General features: G+C 42.3%; 1 protein-coding gene across 3 annotated transcripts; it reads right to left on the bottom strand.

Annotated features, from left to right (window-relative positions):
• Window positions 1-42: 42 nt before the first annotated feature.
• On the bottom strand, window positions 43-13,004 carry exoc1 (exocyst complex component 1). 3 transcript variants are annotated; one of them, XM_086048171.1, is made up of 20 exons: window positions 12,930-13,004; window positions 12,043-12,174; window positions 11,836-11,966; window positions 11,013-11,172; window positions 10,825-10,842; window positions 9,424-9,611; window positions 8,427-8,654; window positions 8,060-8,192; window positions 7,875-7,984; window positions 6,301-6,450; window positions 6,006-6,114; window positions 4,811-4,855; window positions 4,481-4,644; window positions 4,294-4,407; window positions 3,223-3,302; window positions 2,912-3,140; window positions 1,746-1,929; window positions 1,473-1,672; window positions 1,193-1,387; window positions 43-569 (listed from the first exon to the last, which is right to left on the bottom strand). In XM_086048171.1, the coding sequence occupies exons 2-20, from the start codon at window positions 12,164-12,166 to the stop codon at window positions 417-419; spliced, it is 2,715 nt and encodes a 904-aa protein (XP_085904297.1). In that variant the 5' UTR covers window positions 12,167-12,174; window positions 12,930-13,004; the 3' UTR covers window positions 43-416. The 3 variants fall into 3 exon arrangements, with proteins under 3 accessions (XP_085904297.1, XP_085904300.1, XP_085904298.1); XM_086048174.1 differs by lacking the exon at window positions 4,811-4,855; XM_086048172.1 differs by lacking the exon at window positions 10,825-10,842.
• Window positions 13,005-14,047: the final 1,043 nt, after the last annotated feature.

Genomic DNA, 14,047 nt, shown 5'->3' with positions numbered 1-14,047 from the left:
TATTGCATTTTTTTTATAGTACTGAAAAAATAGAAAAAATAATTTGGTGACTGCATTTTTATTAAGAACATGGAGCACAGAAATAAAATGAAGGAACAAACATGCGGTCAGTGCAATACACCTAGTGGTTTGCACGTCTGCCTTGCAGTTCTAAAGTTCAGGGTTGGAATCTCAGCTCCGGCCCGGCCCCCTTGTGTTCCTTGGGTACACCGACTAATGTTGGGTTCTTTGAAGATTCTATATTGTCCATAGGGGTGAACTGTATTTGTTTAAATATGCCCTATGATTAGCTGGCAAACAATCCAGGGTGCAATCCCACCAAGCGCTAATAAAAAAAAATGTATGGCCAGATGAATAAACATGTTTTTTTGTACGTTTATCCAGAGTGTGTCAGCAGTTAGTCGTTGTCAGCAGGGCTAATGGGACTGAGCAATGCTGGAGAAATACTCCAGCATGTCCTGAATGGTAAACTCCATGGTGATTCCAGAGCCAGGGTAACATCTGCCAATCAAGTCTTCAAAGTGTTTGTACTGCCGGATGAACTCGTCTTGCGTGGAGTGCCACACCACCTGCAAGGAGCGCACATGAGGCAGCAAATGTTTAGAAAGTAAAACAAAGGGAAGTCATGAAAGTGAATTCATTTTTTCCAAACTCAAAATAGTATTAGTAGGGCCTGATGGATAAGGATTTTTTTTTTTTTAGGCTGATGCCGATTATGATATTTGGCAGAAAAAAATGTCGATAAGAGATTTAATCACATGATTATTTAAATAATATACTGTATATATTATGACTAAAATATCTCCGGAACAGATTAATGGCAGTAGCAGTAATCTGTATGACCGTCTGTGCTGCCCACAGGCGAACAAGGCAAGCACATCAAAAGGAGAAGCACATTGTCCACTGAAATGAAGCAAAAACGTGGCAAATAATGTTTAATTTATGTTATGGTGATTACTGTGTTATTTTCTTATAAAGTAAAATATAGAGTGCTATTTTTCTTATTAGAAACACCATTTTTTTCTGGGGTAAGCCCGGAACGGGTTAACAGCATTTCCATTCATTTCAATAGGAAACATTGATTTGCCATGTGTTTTAAATGACATGCTTGTTCACCTCTCTAATTAAAGTTTTATCTCAAGGCAATAATGTATGAAAAACTCCACATTGTCCTACAGCTATTATATCTCACCTGTAGCAGGCTTTCCTCTTCACACAGGTGTTTGTCCACCTTCTTGTAGAGGTTGTCCAGTCCCTTCTTGACCTCTTTTCCAGGGTACTCTTTGATGACCTTGCGGAGCTCCTGCTTGTTGAAGGCCAGCTGATAGCTCACCTCCTCCTCGCGGATCCCCTGGGCCACGCGGGCTTCCACACCCTCAAAGAAATGCTGCAACAGAGCCATGATGATGATGATGATGATGATGATGATGAAGACAGGTCAACATGCTTTTTTGGTTTTGTTTTGGCCTCACGTTGAGCTTTTCCAGAGGCTGGCCCAGAGAGTTGATGACGTAGGACTGGAGGTGGTCCGTGTATTTGTGCTTGGCCTCGCGCCTCTCCGCATCCAGGCAGGAGATCTTTAGCCGAGACAGCGTGGAGAAGATGTGGTGGAAGTTCTCCATCATCACCACGTCCCGCGGCGTCTTCTGGCTCTCGTTGGCCACTTTCTCCACTGAGGAAGACGAGGCGGTCGTCAGGTCTTTGCCTCCGTGTAAAAGTAGATGAGTGGGCATTCTTATTTTTACCGTTCATAAAGACAGCCCTGATGAGCTTGACGTAAGCTTTGTCGAGGTCTCCGCGGCGTTCCGCGTTTCGGAAGATGGTCTCGGCCAACTCGGCAAACTCTTCAAAGCCGGTGACGAAAGGCAGGATGCCAACTTTGCTCTTCTTGGAAATTTTCACTTCCTCCATCTGTCGGATCTGGCCGGACTGCAACGAGGAAAGGCACAGGTCATTATTAGATAGACCGGGCACAACTTTTCATCTATTCTAAGGATTAGTGAGTCTCTGTCACGTGAATATTCAATTAAATAAAGTTCAGACATTCTAGTAGGCATTGCTGACATTTTTTTGTTCTTTCAAGCACAAGCCTGAAAGTTTTGTTCTGAGACTGACTGGTATTTGGAACTATTGACCTTTACTAAGGGACCAGTACCAGTTGCAGAAAAACAGTTCTTTTGGTGATGCTGCTCACCATTTTCGTTGGTGCCAAATATACTTTTTCTTTTGGAATTATCGGTCAAAGACAAAAACAAACTTCTCTCCCAAATATGTATTGGAAAATGTGTTATGGTCTGATGAACCCAACTACATCCCCAGGTATAAGGCCAAAACCATGTCTAATATAAAAATATTGCTTTGGCGCCATCTGGGTGCTGTTGAACTCAGGAGGAGCAGTTTGATTTAGTCAGACCTAGCCTTGTCTTTTAGAAAAAAATACATTTTTTGTCACCGTCATTTGGCATATAAAAGTGCGGATTTTTTTTTTCCAGGTTCACACTGTGCCCCTCCTGTAAAGGAACAAAGCTCGACCTTGGTTTTTTTCCCCCTCCCCCTCTTCCCTTGAGTTTCGCTTTTCATCTAACCGACTCGCCAGGCTCCCCGCTATGTCTCCCTCTGCTGGTCATTGTTTTTCATCTTTCTTGGATGGGCTGTGACTGTTAAAGTGAATCTCGTTGCTCTGTACTTCCGTGCATGTGCGATGACAATCAATTTTCAATCAATCTAATGGCAATTTACAAACTTAAAATTGGTGACAAGCAGTCACTGATTTTTTTTACTATCGGTGGCATGGCTTGGACCCTGGCACTCTCATACAGATGTTAAAATGCTTCAATGCGATAATTCAATATCAACCTGAAGCGCAAGCATAGCCCTCGCCAAAGCCATAAGAATTATACACAATACTCACAATGCATTTGTCAAAGTTTCTCTTGACGGTGACCAGCACGTTTCCCAGCGTGGTGCTGAGAAAGGACGCCGGGTCCACGTTTTCCGCCGTCCACACGTGGTGGCTCATCTTCACCAGCATGTAGAGCGAGTGAAAGCTGTCGATCTTGTCGCCCAGAGCGATGAGGCTGTTGAGCTCCGTCTCGATGCTCTGGAAGACTTTGTTCATCATCAGCCGCACCATATCTTTGCTTTAAAGGGGAAGAAGACGGAGAAAACACCAGGGGGTGCGTGACGATAGCCGACGGAACTAAAGTTAATGTGAGTACTCACTCCGATGACAAGGAGTGTCTGTGTTCCGCCTGGGGAGGCATTCTTGAAGGCACGCTGCCATCCAAATCCTCGGCTTCCGGCTGACAAAGCGGTGGAAATAAAACATTACAACTCTTGCCAGCGTTTGAGGGATGAAAGCGTGCCTGCGTTGGTTATTGCTTTGGAAGTTGATGTTTTTTGGAGAGCAGAAAGAACACAGGGGCATCGTTGGGTAGCCGAGAGATGCCATGTTGTGCTTTGAAAATGATAAACCAGTTGATAAAAAGCCGACATTATTTTAATGTGTGGAAAAACAACAAACAGAAACGGCAGTGAAGATCACATTTTCAGAACATATTTGACTGGATTTTCATATTGCGGTACAATATTCAATATATGTTTCGATTGCATTGGCTGTTCCAAAAAGGGATGTTGGTAAATTAGGGTTTAAACCCTTGGAACCAATTGACAAAACACTCATAAAGTTGTCTAACACTCTTGAGTGAGAGGAAGATGTACGAACCACTAAACTGTTGACAATCGCTTTCATTTCAAAGCCATTATAATTTCGCCGTTACGTTGAATATTTCTTGAAAGACGAAGTCAACCCAAACATTTTTTTCAAGTATAACCGATGAACAATTATTCTATCAAATATGTTCCCAGCAAGCCCGCTAGTTGAAACACGGCATTCTGATTCATTTTGCGTTTGTGGAATATAAGTTAAGCAGCAAAATGCACTCATTTTTAGCCATCTCCGGGGGCGGCCATTTTCTCACTTCTGTCGACTGAAAATGACATCACAACTGCTCACAACAACCAATCGCGGCTGACCTGTTTTCTGAATCTGAGCCGCGATTGGTCGTCGTGGGCCATTGTGATGTCATTTTCAGCCAACAGAAGTGACAAAATGGCCGCCCCCAGAGACAGCTAAAAACGAGTGGATTAACACTTTTTCCACAAACGCAATATTAATCAGAATGCCCTGTTTCAACTAGTGGGCTTGCATAGAACATATTCTTGAAAAAAAACAAAAAACGTTTGCGTTGACTATCCTCTTTAAGGCAACAAATCTCTGAAGCAAAAGCACACCTGAGCCACAGGAGGCAAGACGGTCGGGTGTTGCTGCAGCTTGAAGAACTTGCTGATGAAGTCTTGTTCCGCGAGGCACAGAGGCTCCAGCTCACTGAGGACCTGCTCGAATATCTGCAAACAACCACCGCCGCCTCATTAACATCATTTCCATTGACCTCGTCCGAACTTCGTCTGTCAGCGACACCTTGTCAAACTTCGTCCGGTCGGCCACGTCCAGATCAGAGGCCGACATGTTGCCCATGTCCAGCAGTGAGGACGACTGCGAGCGCCGGCTGTTGGATCCCTGCACGCTCAGCTTGTTTAGGCTGGACGTGGAGCCTGTCAGCTTTCCCGAGCTGCCGTGAAGGCCTGAGTGCAAGAAATAAGACGCACAGGGAAACACACTGAGCTGGGCCTCAAAGCAGGCGGCCTCACGTTCAACAATGAGGTTGTTACTCAGTGCAGTTACTGTACACGGAAAGCGTTGTGGTCAGAAAGCAGGTTGGGGAGGCTCTCTCCCTCGTGTCTTACTTACTTTCCGTCTCCTGTTTGAGCGCGCTCTCTTTCCGCGGAAGCGTGGCTGCAGCCAGTTAGAAAGGGCGGGCATCAAAGACAGAGAGAGGTTAGGCTTAGTACATGCAGCACGGGTGTTAAGACAAGCCGCTTGGCGTACGCTGAGGCGCATTGCAGTGGACAGACCTCAACGGAAAAGCTAACAGAATGCAGAAAGCAGACTCGGCCGTTGAGATATTAAACTGGGAAATGGCAAGGCACTGCTATATCACCACAGCTGATGAGAAGCAGTTCTTTTAAGCTTGTGTTGGTAAAATAAAAAAAAAGTCAGGTGTAAATGTATAATGCATATTTTAGTAGCTTTGTAGGATCTTAGCTATTGTGTGATTATCAGAGCCCGGGCATTCCGTTTTGCTGACGGTTGACGAATAATGGGGAAAAATAAAAATAAAAAATAGACGGACTAAGCGTAGTCAGAAGCCCCTTTATTTAATCGCAGTAAGTCACTATTTCTGTTGAAATATCAGTGAAAGTTTAGTCGGAATCGCCGACGGAAGCCCGTTTAAAATTAAAGGCGGACCGGCCTATAGACGGGTACTATTTTTTCCCCCCAGAAAAAAGGCGAATGAGGGATGATGGAAGGGTACCCACACTGCAGACTGCAGATAAATAACGGCCGCTCAATTTTTAGTAAAATGCCCAGCTCTGGTAATTATAATAGAACCTCGTAAGTCGAACTACCCTGAGGTCATACACACAAATCGCATAATACTTCAGCAAATTTTTATAAAACTAAGGATTACCAAAGAGGCGTTTTTTGCTTTTTGGGGCTTTTTTTTTTTTTTACAGTGATGGTTAATAAGTACTGAATGTATCTGATTTCCGTACAACGGGTAATGGAACTCTCTCAGGAGCAATGAACAGGCCCTCGTACCGCTTTTTTGAAGGCGAATCCTTGAAATCATCATGACAGAAAAAAATAATAATTTGGGTGAATTACCAAGTAGAAATTGGTCAAAGTACAAGCCTTGGAATTCACCCCAAAATGTCTGCTTCGAAGCAAAATGGCCAAGTTCCTGTTCAATTTCTGGTATGAGTCCTTGAGACCTTTGTTTAAAAACAAAACTAAAGTAAACTGGGCTCAGTTTATATTTTAGAGACATTTTAAAAAGTACTTTCACAAACTCACTCGCAAGGCTATTCATCCGCCATCTTACCAAACTTGCCCTTCGCCTCCTTGCTCGTTCCCGCCATCTTGATCTTGGCGATCTCAAAGAAGTCTTTAATTTCTCGTTCGTACAGTCGGCTCATGTAGTCCACATAAGTCTGCGGGGGAAAAAACAAAAAAAAAAATCGCTGCGTCTTCTGGTCGAAAAAAAAAAAAGACTGTAATTACGTCACTGAATACAAACAATGCAAGTGTAACGGCGGCCCTCGCTCGGTGTGTGATTACTCCGCAATTCAACAAGCTCAAGAGAGGGGCTCTTGGACAATCGAGCGGCGAGCACTGACCCTGGACAGGCCCTCATACTTCTCCCGGTGGGTGATCTTCAGCCACTCCATGAGCTTGGAGTAGCGCAGCAGGTCCCGGTGGAGGGGGCTGTGCTTGGGCAGGGTCAGCTCCACCGTGTGCTGAGACAGGGTGGAACTCTGGTCGTGGCCCTAGATGGCACAAAAAGCAACATTAGGACCATCGACGCTACATTTTTAATATATGACTGACCGACTCACAACCATTCACACCTATTGACAATTTAGTCTTCATCGAACCAAGCATGTTTTTTGGGAATGTGTGAGAAGGTATCCCCTCAAATATCTGACACACGCGCACACACCATTTATGCATATTGTCCATCACAAACTATTATTGTCATTTGCGCTTCCCTAGTGTTACACGCGTCGGTTGTCCTGCAACACATGCACACTTGTTAAGGACGCGAGTCCTTCGGTGACAAAAATAACGGCGCCGAGACCCTCAAAGAGGCCCTCTCCACTTTATGGTCAAGAGGCCGTTAGGTGGTTAGAGACAAATTCCATGCACAGCTCGTCTGTAAGGGGGATGGTTCTGCAAGTGTGCTGAGGTGAGGCTACTCACTGGAAGTGACAGACAGGAAGACCTATAGAAGTGAGGGATGCTCATTTGGAAGTGACTGAAGTGGTTGAACTGACAGAGACAGAAAGAGCAGAGTGGGATGATTCAAAGGGAGACGCTGACAATCAACAAGAGGATGAGGAGGAAGGAAGTGGGGGAGGAGGAAGGAAATGAGGAGGCGCAGGAAGCGGGGACAGAAGAGCAAAACAGGAAGTCCGCTGTGGGGCAGAGCGAGAAGAGAATAACAGCAACAAGATCCACACCCTGGAATTGGTTTGGTCAGATTTGTATCTTACCTTTTGTTGCCGTTAAGGGAGACGATAATTAAATGGTAAACATCGTAAAAAACTTTTCAATAGCTCGTTCGGAAGGAAGTGTGTAATAACACAACCACACAGGTACATTTTTTATTCTGCCAAATTATGATGATGTGCGTTGGGACTAATTTGCACAATATGGGAACTGTTTTGAATTGTAAAAAAAAAAAAAAAAAAAAATTATAAAGGGCCTCCTTAAAGCGGAAGTCAACCCAAACATATTTTTTTTTCAAGAATATGTTCCCAGCAGGCCCGCTAGTTGAAACACGGCATTCTAATTAATTTTGCGTTTGTGGAATATAAATTAAGTAGCAAAATGAGCTCAGTTTTAGCCATCTCCGGGGGCGGCCATTTTGTCTTCTGTCGACTGAAAATGACATCACAACTGCTCACAAGGCTGACCTGTTTTCTGAATCTGAGCCGCGATTGGTCGTTGTGAGCAGTTGTGATGTCATTTTCAGTCAACAGAAGACAAAATGGCCGCCCCCAGAGATTGCTAAATGGATTAACACTTTTTCCACAAACGCAATGTTAATCAGAATGCCCTGTTTCAACAAGTGGGCTTGCATGGAACATATTCTTGAAAAAAAAATGTTTGCGTTGACTTTCTGTTTAAAAAAAAAATGACTACAACCGTGGTTGTTAGTCACGCTTACACAGCAATAAAACAACAATACCTGGTGCACAAACACATTGTTGAGATGATTGGTGAGGCGGCGAGCGAACATGTCCCGTAGCTCGGTGAACAGGTGCTGCTGCTGCTTCACGGCCATCAGCTTGTCGTGGCCTACGGCGGACAAAGACGGACTTCACTACGACCAATGGGACAAGCGTTTTAGGATTTACGGTGAGCAAAAAATACCCGGCAGGAGCGCCACGTTCATGCATTGCAAGAGGGCTTCGGCGGCATTGATGCAGGCCTCGATGCCTTTAGGAGAGGTCAGGTCTCCGTCTTGCAGGGCTCTGATGTGGCCCTTGGACAGGTCCATGTTGTGCTAGGCGGGGGAAAGATGACACAGTCACTAGGCAACGATGATGATGATGATCAGCAATTCCACGAGGGGCATCCTCCAGTCTTTAAAGCAAAGCAGATTTCAGGTTCCCTCTTCTGGCCGAAAACACTATCAGAAGCATTGCCCTGCATTTACACACTAAATTCTAAAACGTATTCTATGAAATTGTGATTATTTATTCCCGACGCCGCGCCCCTCGGTGTCATCGCTCCTCACCACGAGGAACTGGATCTCGTCCAGCAGCTTGCCGTTGTTGGTGTTGCTGATCTGGATGAGACGATTGCTCTGCGAGATCTGGTCCATCTGGTCCTTGACGCTCTGCAGCATCTCCTCGTAGCTGCTCAGCTTGCCCTCGATGGTGTCCACCTCGCCCAGCGCCTCGTCCAGCAGCTGCATCAGGATGTTCACCTGCTTCTCCGACGCCATGATGGACTGGATGTTGGCCTTCAAAGTCACGCGTGAGGAGGAGGAGGAGGGTGAGTAATTCGCTTACGCCGTTATAAAGCCTTGACGCAGCATTACATGGCATAGTCATTTTTTGTTTTTTTCCATTCTGAACCAGCATTAAAGGAGACGCAGGATGTGAAATAAACTTTTTAAAACTGCTTGCATACAAATGGTGTCGAGTCAAGTGTGAAATATAACTCGGGCTGAACGATTTAGAGAAATAACTTTTCTTCAATATTACGATTTAATATACGATTATTTTTTCAAGGTTCTTTTCCCAGGTATTTTTTTTTTTTTATCAAACGCAAGGAATCAATTAATCTGTATTACAACAATTTTACTCTTGCGGCTTCATCACTTAAATTGTTCATGTTCCATGAAACAATGATATGTAAACGTGAACTGCACTTCATAAGCACTGAACTTATCTAGACACTATATACATAAATAAATGAAATATACATATCCCGATACCAGTATGAGTACTCAACATTACCACTAGTACTTTTGATACATACAAATTTCCCCAAAATACAATGACAGATAATTAAAGAAAGACCTTATACATCCCAATACAGCATTTTTCCTTACTGCATGAAATTAAATTAATCTTTTTCTACTTCTATACTTGCTCCACATACACACAGTGTAGTGCACAAGTGCCAACCTCAAGTCCCGGGGGTCGGTTTCCCATGTTCTCATGACAAAGAAAAATACGTTTCCTCATTGTAAATAAGGATTTGTTTGTTATTATTGTTGCACTCACCCCATCCAGCACCTGCAACTCCCTGGACAGTTGCTCGGCAAAGGCCTCGGCGTTGGAGATGGCGTACTCGCACACCTCCATCATGCCCTCGATGTCCTGCTCCTCGCGGGCGCTCAGCTCCTGGTAGTCATCCAGAGCGTCCTCGTCGCCGCCGGCGACACTCTGGCTCTCACCGCTGGGCACTGACTCTATTGGCAAGCAAATAAATAAATGAAATGGACGAGGACGGGAACAAGCAAAACATTAGCAAATGTTCTGGTCGTAACACACGGAGGTGGAACATTTGATTGACAGGTGAAGACATTGAGTGACAAGTTCAGTATCACAATGATGGCTTCATAAAATTGTACTCTTTCACCACCAGTTAGTCACTGGCCAGCAGTTATGAGCATCCAGCATAAGTATGAGGCCATACTGTCTATAATAACCCCCAAAAAGAAGAAAAAAAAAAACATATTAATGAAAGAGTGTTAGAGCCAACCGATATGATTAAAATGGTCATCTCAAAATAAAATTGAATATTTTTGAGAAAAACGTGATATAACATTACGGGAGACAAAACCCTCTACATTGCTAATACGCTGGCAACAAACGATATCATTCATTCACTTAATCCTTCCCTAAAAAATGTAATCTTTTTTGTTAAAAAAAAAAAATAATAATAATAATTCTCTTTTTGGGACTATTCTAATAATGTTATGACTTTAATGTTGAAAATTTGTCTTTTTTTTTTCTACAAAGAATTAAGCAAAATAATTGTCGAAAATCTACATTTTTTTCGTGAAAATTAAACAACTTTTTTTCCTCAAAATATATATTTAAAAAAAAAACTAAATAACTCGTAATATTGCAGCTTTGACCTTGAAAATATTCTTAAAATATTTTTTTTCTTAAAATATACAACTTTATTCTCATTTTACATTTATCGCCTAAAAATACACAACTTTTTTTCTAAAAAATATAGACATTTTTACATCATAATAGTACAACTTTAATCTATTCTAATAATATTAAAATGTGAATCTTGAATATCTACTTTTTTCTCAAAAGTACAGTATGTAAAAATTTTTCCCAAAAATATACAACTTCATTCTCCTAATATTACAACAACAACCATGAAAAATCTAAAATTAAAAATGATCAGCTGAAGGTCTACTTCAGAAATAATAAACAATCACATACTGATACTGGTAAACTGATACTGCAAAAAAGTAAAACGTATACCAATGTGGCCTGGACACGTGTGATGAGTTAATTCATAACCATCTTAACTTGGTGGCATGTTTATGGGAATGAGTGCCGTTTAATAATGGCAGCTGATGAGGTCATGAAGAATAATGGCAAGGAATTAAGAGGAAGGAGAGAGTGAGCGATGGTGCGGGGGAGTTAACTCCTACCAACCTTCCGCTTTAGGAAGTTCTGGCCAGAGAAAGTTGAAGAGAGAAAGAAGAAATTTAAAACAGAAAGCCATACCAGAAAGCAGAAAATACAGAGAAGAAGGCTTGAGTAATCACTCTAAAAACATGCTTAAAAAAAAAAAAAAACTGACACAGAGGCACCAAATTGACGTCAAGTCTAAGTTAGCGCACCTTCCAGCAGCTGTGAACTGACATTGACAAACTCCACCTTCTTCCTCAGGTAGCGCTGATTCAGCTTCCAAATGCACGAGATGAACGAGTTCTTCTCGGCCGTGCTGCTGGCCACCCAGCGGTAGACCTTCTCAAAGTGAAGGTCGAACTCGGGGTTTTCCTGGAGCGATAAAAGCTAAGGCGTTAACTCATTGACTGCCGTGGACGTTTATATCTGTCAGAGTGGAATCCAAATGCGTACTGCCACCCACGTACTGTTTACAAACACGTCAAGTATGTTTTTCAATGGGCTGATGTGAAACATCAACTACTTCAACATAGCTCCTTAGCAACAAGATGCCGTGAAAGTCATACTTTTCTACTGGGGCACACAACAGCAAATAAGTGAGTTTTTCAGCAATAAACAGAGGATGGGGTACAAATAATTATCCTGGGATGGCACAAGATGGCGCCAAAGCAATGGCGCCAAAGCATTACTTTTGTTTTAGAAACGGCATTGGCCTGAGCACAAAAACACTGAGTAGGTGAGTTTTTCAGAGAACAAGTTTCCACACCCCAAAAAAGTGAATTCGCAAGTATTCTTGATTTTAATCCGTCAAAAAAAATGCACGTCTTCTTTGAAATATTGTTTTTCTTCAAATAGTGTCCCCATACCAAGAGACTTTGTTTTCTGCATTTCTCCATAATATACCCTTTAATTTTCTTTTAAACGCTATTTTCACTAGACATTAATTGCACTGCACTTGCTATGTTGTTTATTATTATTCCAAAAATGCTGAAAATGTAACTCCTCTTTGTGTTATGTGGTGCAGCCTTCCCCGACCTTGCTTGCATCTTTGGCATCCACTTCGGTCAGATCGCGGAGTTCCCATGTCAGCTGTCGTTTGTAAAAGTCACCTTTGTCGGACTTCTTCACCTTGACCACTTTGACCTGCACGGGCCGCTCGGTGGTGACTGGAACAACAGCAAAAAGCAGAATCCATTACCCATTCTCTTAAAAAAAAAAAAAAAAAGGTCATGAGTCACGTACCCGTGGCGCACAAAAAGCAGTTCTTCTTCTTCTTCCCCGCCTTGCAGACGTTGACGATGCCTAGCAGACGCTCATCGTTAGGCGTGAAGATGTCTCTCTGGAGGGCGTGCTTGATGGCTGTCATGGTGGATGCTGTAAAACACATTATTATTTATTATTCATGGATGAATACAGATTACAATAAAAACTAGGGCTGAACAATTTTGAAAAAATAATCTAATTCTCTTTTTTTTCCCCTCAATAGTGCGATTTAATATGCAATATTTTTTTGAAGGTCCTCTTCTCATGATTTTTTTTTTATCAAACACAAGCAATAAATCAATCAGCATTACAATAAGAAATATCACATACATAAATGTGTTGGTCTCATATGTTAGTCTTACGCTAAAATAAAGGCAAATGAACCAAGAATGAATGAATTTTACAATTTTTAAAAATCTATTCCAATTAGAGTTGTTTACAAACTAAACACTCACAATTTTATTTCAATGGGGAAAATTAAAAAACGCTAAACTTGACGAAGAGCTACAGCAATGGTAGGACAGACGAACAACTGTATTTTATCAAGTACCGACTTCACCGGAGTACTTCTGATGCAAGGGCGATTGTGTTTAGTCATTTCCAACGCGTATATAGCCGCAGAAATGAATTTTTAAAGTTCTTTTTGTGGTTGACAGCAGCGAGGAGGTTGCCGCAAAAGACAACATCCTCCCTGGCTTCAGCTAATGCTAGCTGAAAGGCGCTAACGATAGCCGCCATTACGTTGAAACGTCACGGATAAAATGAAGACAAGGAGCGTAACTACAAGCTGCCGCGTCTCTGAATGTAGGTTTAAATGCTTTAAATGCGAGTTGAGGTAAATGAGGAACATAAGTGAAAGTCACTACCTTGCTGGAATTGTATCCACCACTGACGTCCGTCACCTTAGCCCCGCCCCCTCTCACTTCCGTGTTGCTGACTATTGTCATGTGATTACTTTTGCACATGCGCCCTTACATATAGAGGACAGTACGTGATAATACATTATCATTAGAAATTTTTGTTCATAAAACAATCAATCAACAATCAAGATTTCAGAAAAGAGGATGGTTCATTGTGGATTAATTACTTAATCACATTACTTACTGTAGTGTAGTTCTACAGCAGAACAACCACAATGGGAAATTTGTGAATTTATGTATATGCGCTAGCAGTGCGACGATCTGACCCATGCACATTTTAGTTATAGCAAGGTGAGGGGGTCAAAACAGTTGAAGCCACTCTCATTTAGACACACATTTAGCTGGTGAGTTTTGAGTGTTTGCATATAAAAGACTGGATTTGATTCTTTGACTCATTTGAATTTTTTTTCCCTGCTGTTGCCATAAATACAATTAATTCATGTTATGAATTCCATGATGCACAGAGGAGATTGACACAGAATGTCATCCGACCAAACACAGTGAGTCAGACATGACAGAGGGATGTTTAACGAGTGATCTGCAGAGAATGCCCGGTGGTACCATTTCCCACCTTGTTGTTATTGTGAGGAGACAACGCGGCATTCCCTACACGGTGGTGAATGTGACTTGCACGGCCTCATGTCTTTGTCACCATACGTATACCTCTGTGTGGCGTTTTATGTGATAAGATGACATTTTGTGATAAAATACACTCACTGGTTTGCATACGCATACCAAATGACATTGATCCTGTCATACAGTACTTGTTGAATTTTGTAGACAAGATGACAACGAGTGTATTGGATCCAACCTGTCATGTAATAAACAAATAAAACCTCTGACAGTAATAATTGTGACAAAGAACACAAAGAAAAGTAGCATCATTACGCCGAAGGTGTTAACAAAAGCCCCTTTCGCACTTGCCTTGTTGTTTTTTGTTCTACGACGAAAAACAACAAGCGGAGCGAGGTCAAACTCATTTTTTTTATCACTGTATTATTAGAACAGAGGTGGGAGGGCGTCTGTGTTTAAAGGTATTCCAAAATTATGGGACAATGTTGAGA

This window comes from Filicampus tigris, chromosome 12 (assembly GCF_054856515.1).
Source record: "Filicampus tigris isolate MCC_2025a chromosome 12, RoL_Ftig_1.0, whole genome shotgun sequence".
Classification (NCBI taxonomy): domain Eukaryota; kingdom Metazoa; phylum Chordata; class Actinopteri; order Syngnathiformes; family Syngnathidae; genus Filicampus; species Filicampus tigris.
Note: the sequence above shows the minus strand (reverse complement) of the source record. Positions and strands in the feature narration are given on the sequence as shown.

What these genes read in the sequence shown, in the direction of transcription:
- exoc1 (XM_086048171.1), bottom strand. Translation starts at nt 12,166, where the DNA reads ATGACAGCCATCAAGCACGCCCTCCAGAGAGACATCTTCACGCCTAAC. An exon ending in CTGCTTTTTGTGCGCCACGG is followed by an intron (nt 11,967 to 12,042) that starts GTACGTGACTCA and finishes CTGTTGTTCCAG; the next exon opens with TCACCACCGAGCGGCCCGTG. An exon ending in ACAATGTGTTTGTGCACCAG is followed by an intron (nt 6,451 to 7,874) that starts GTATTGTTGTTT and finishes TGTGCCATCTAG; the next exon opens with GGCCACGACCAGAGTTCCAC.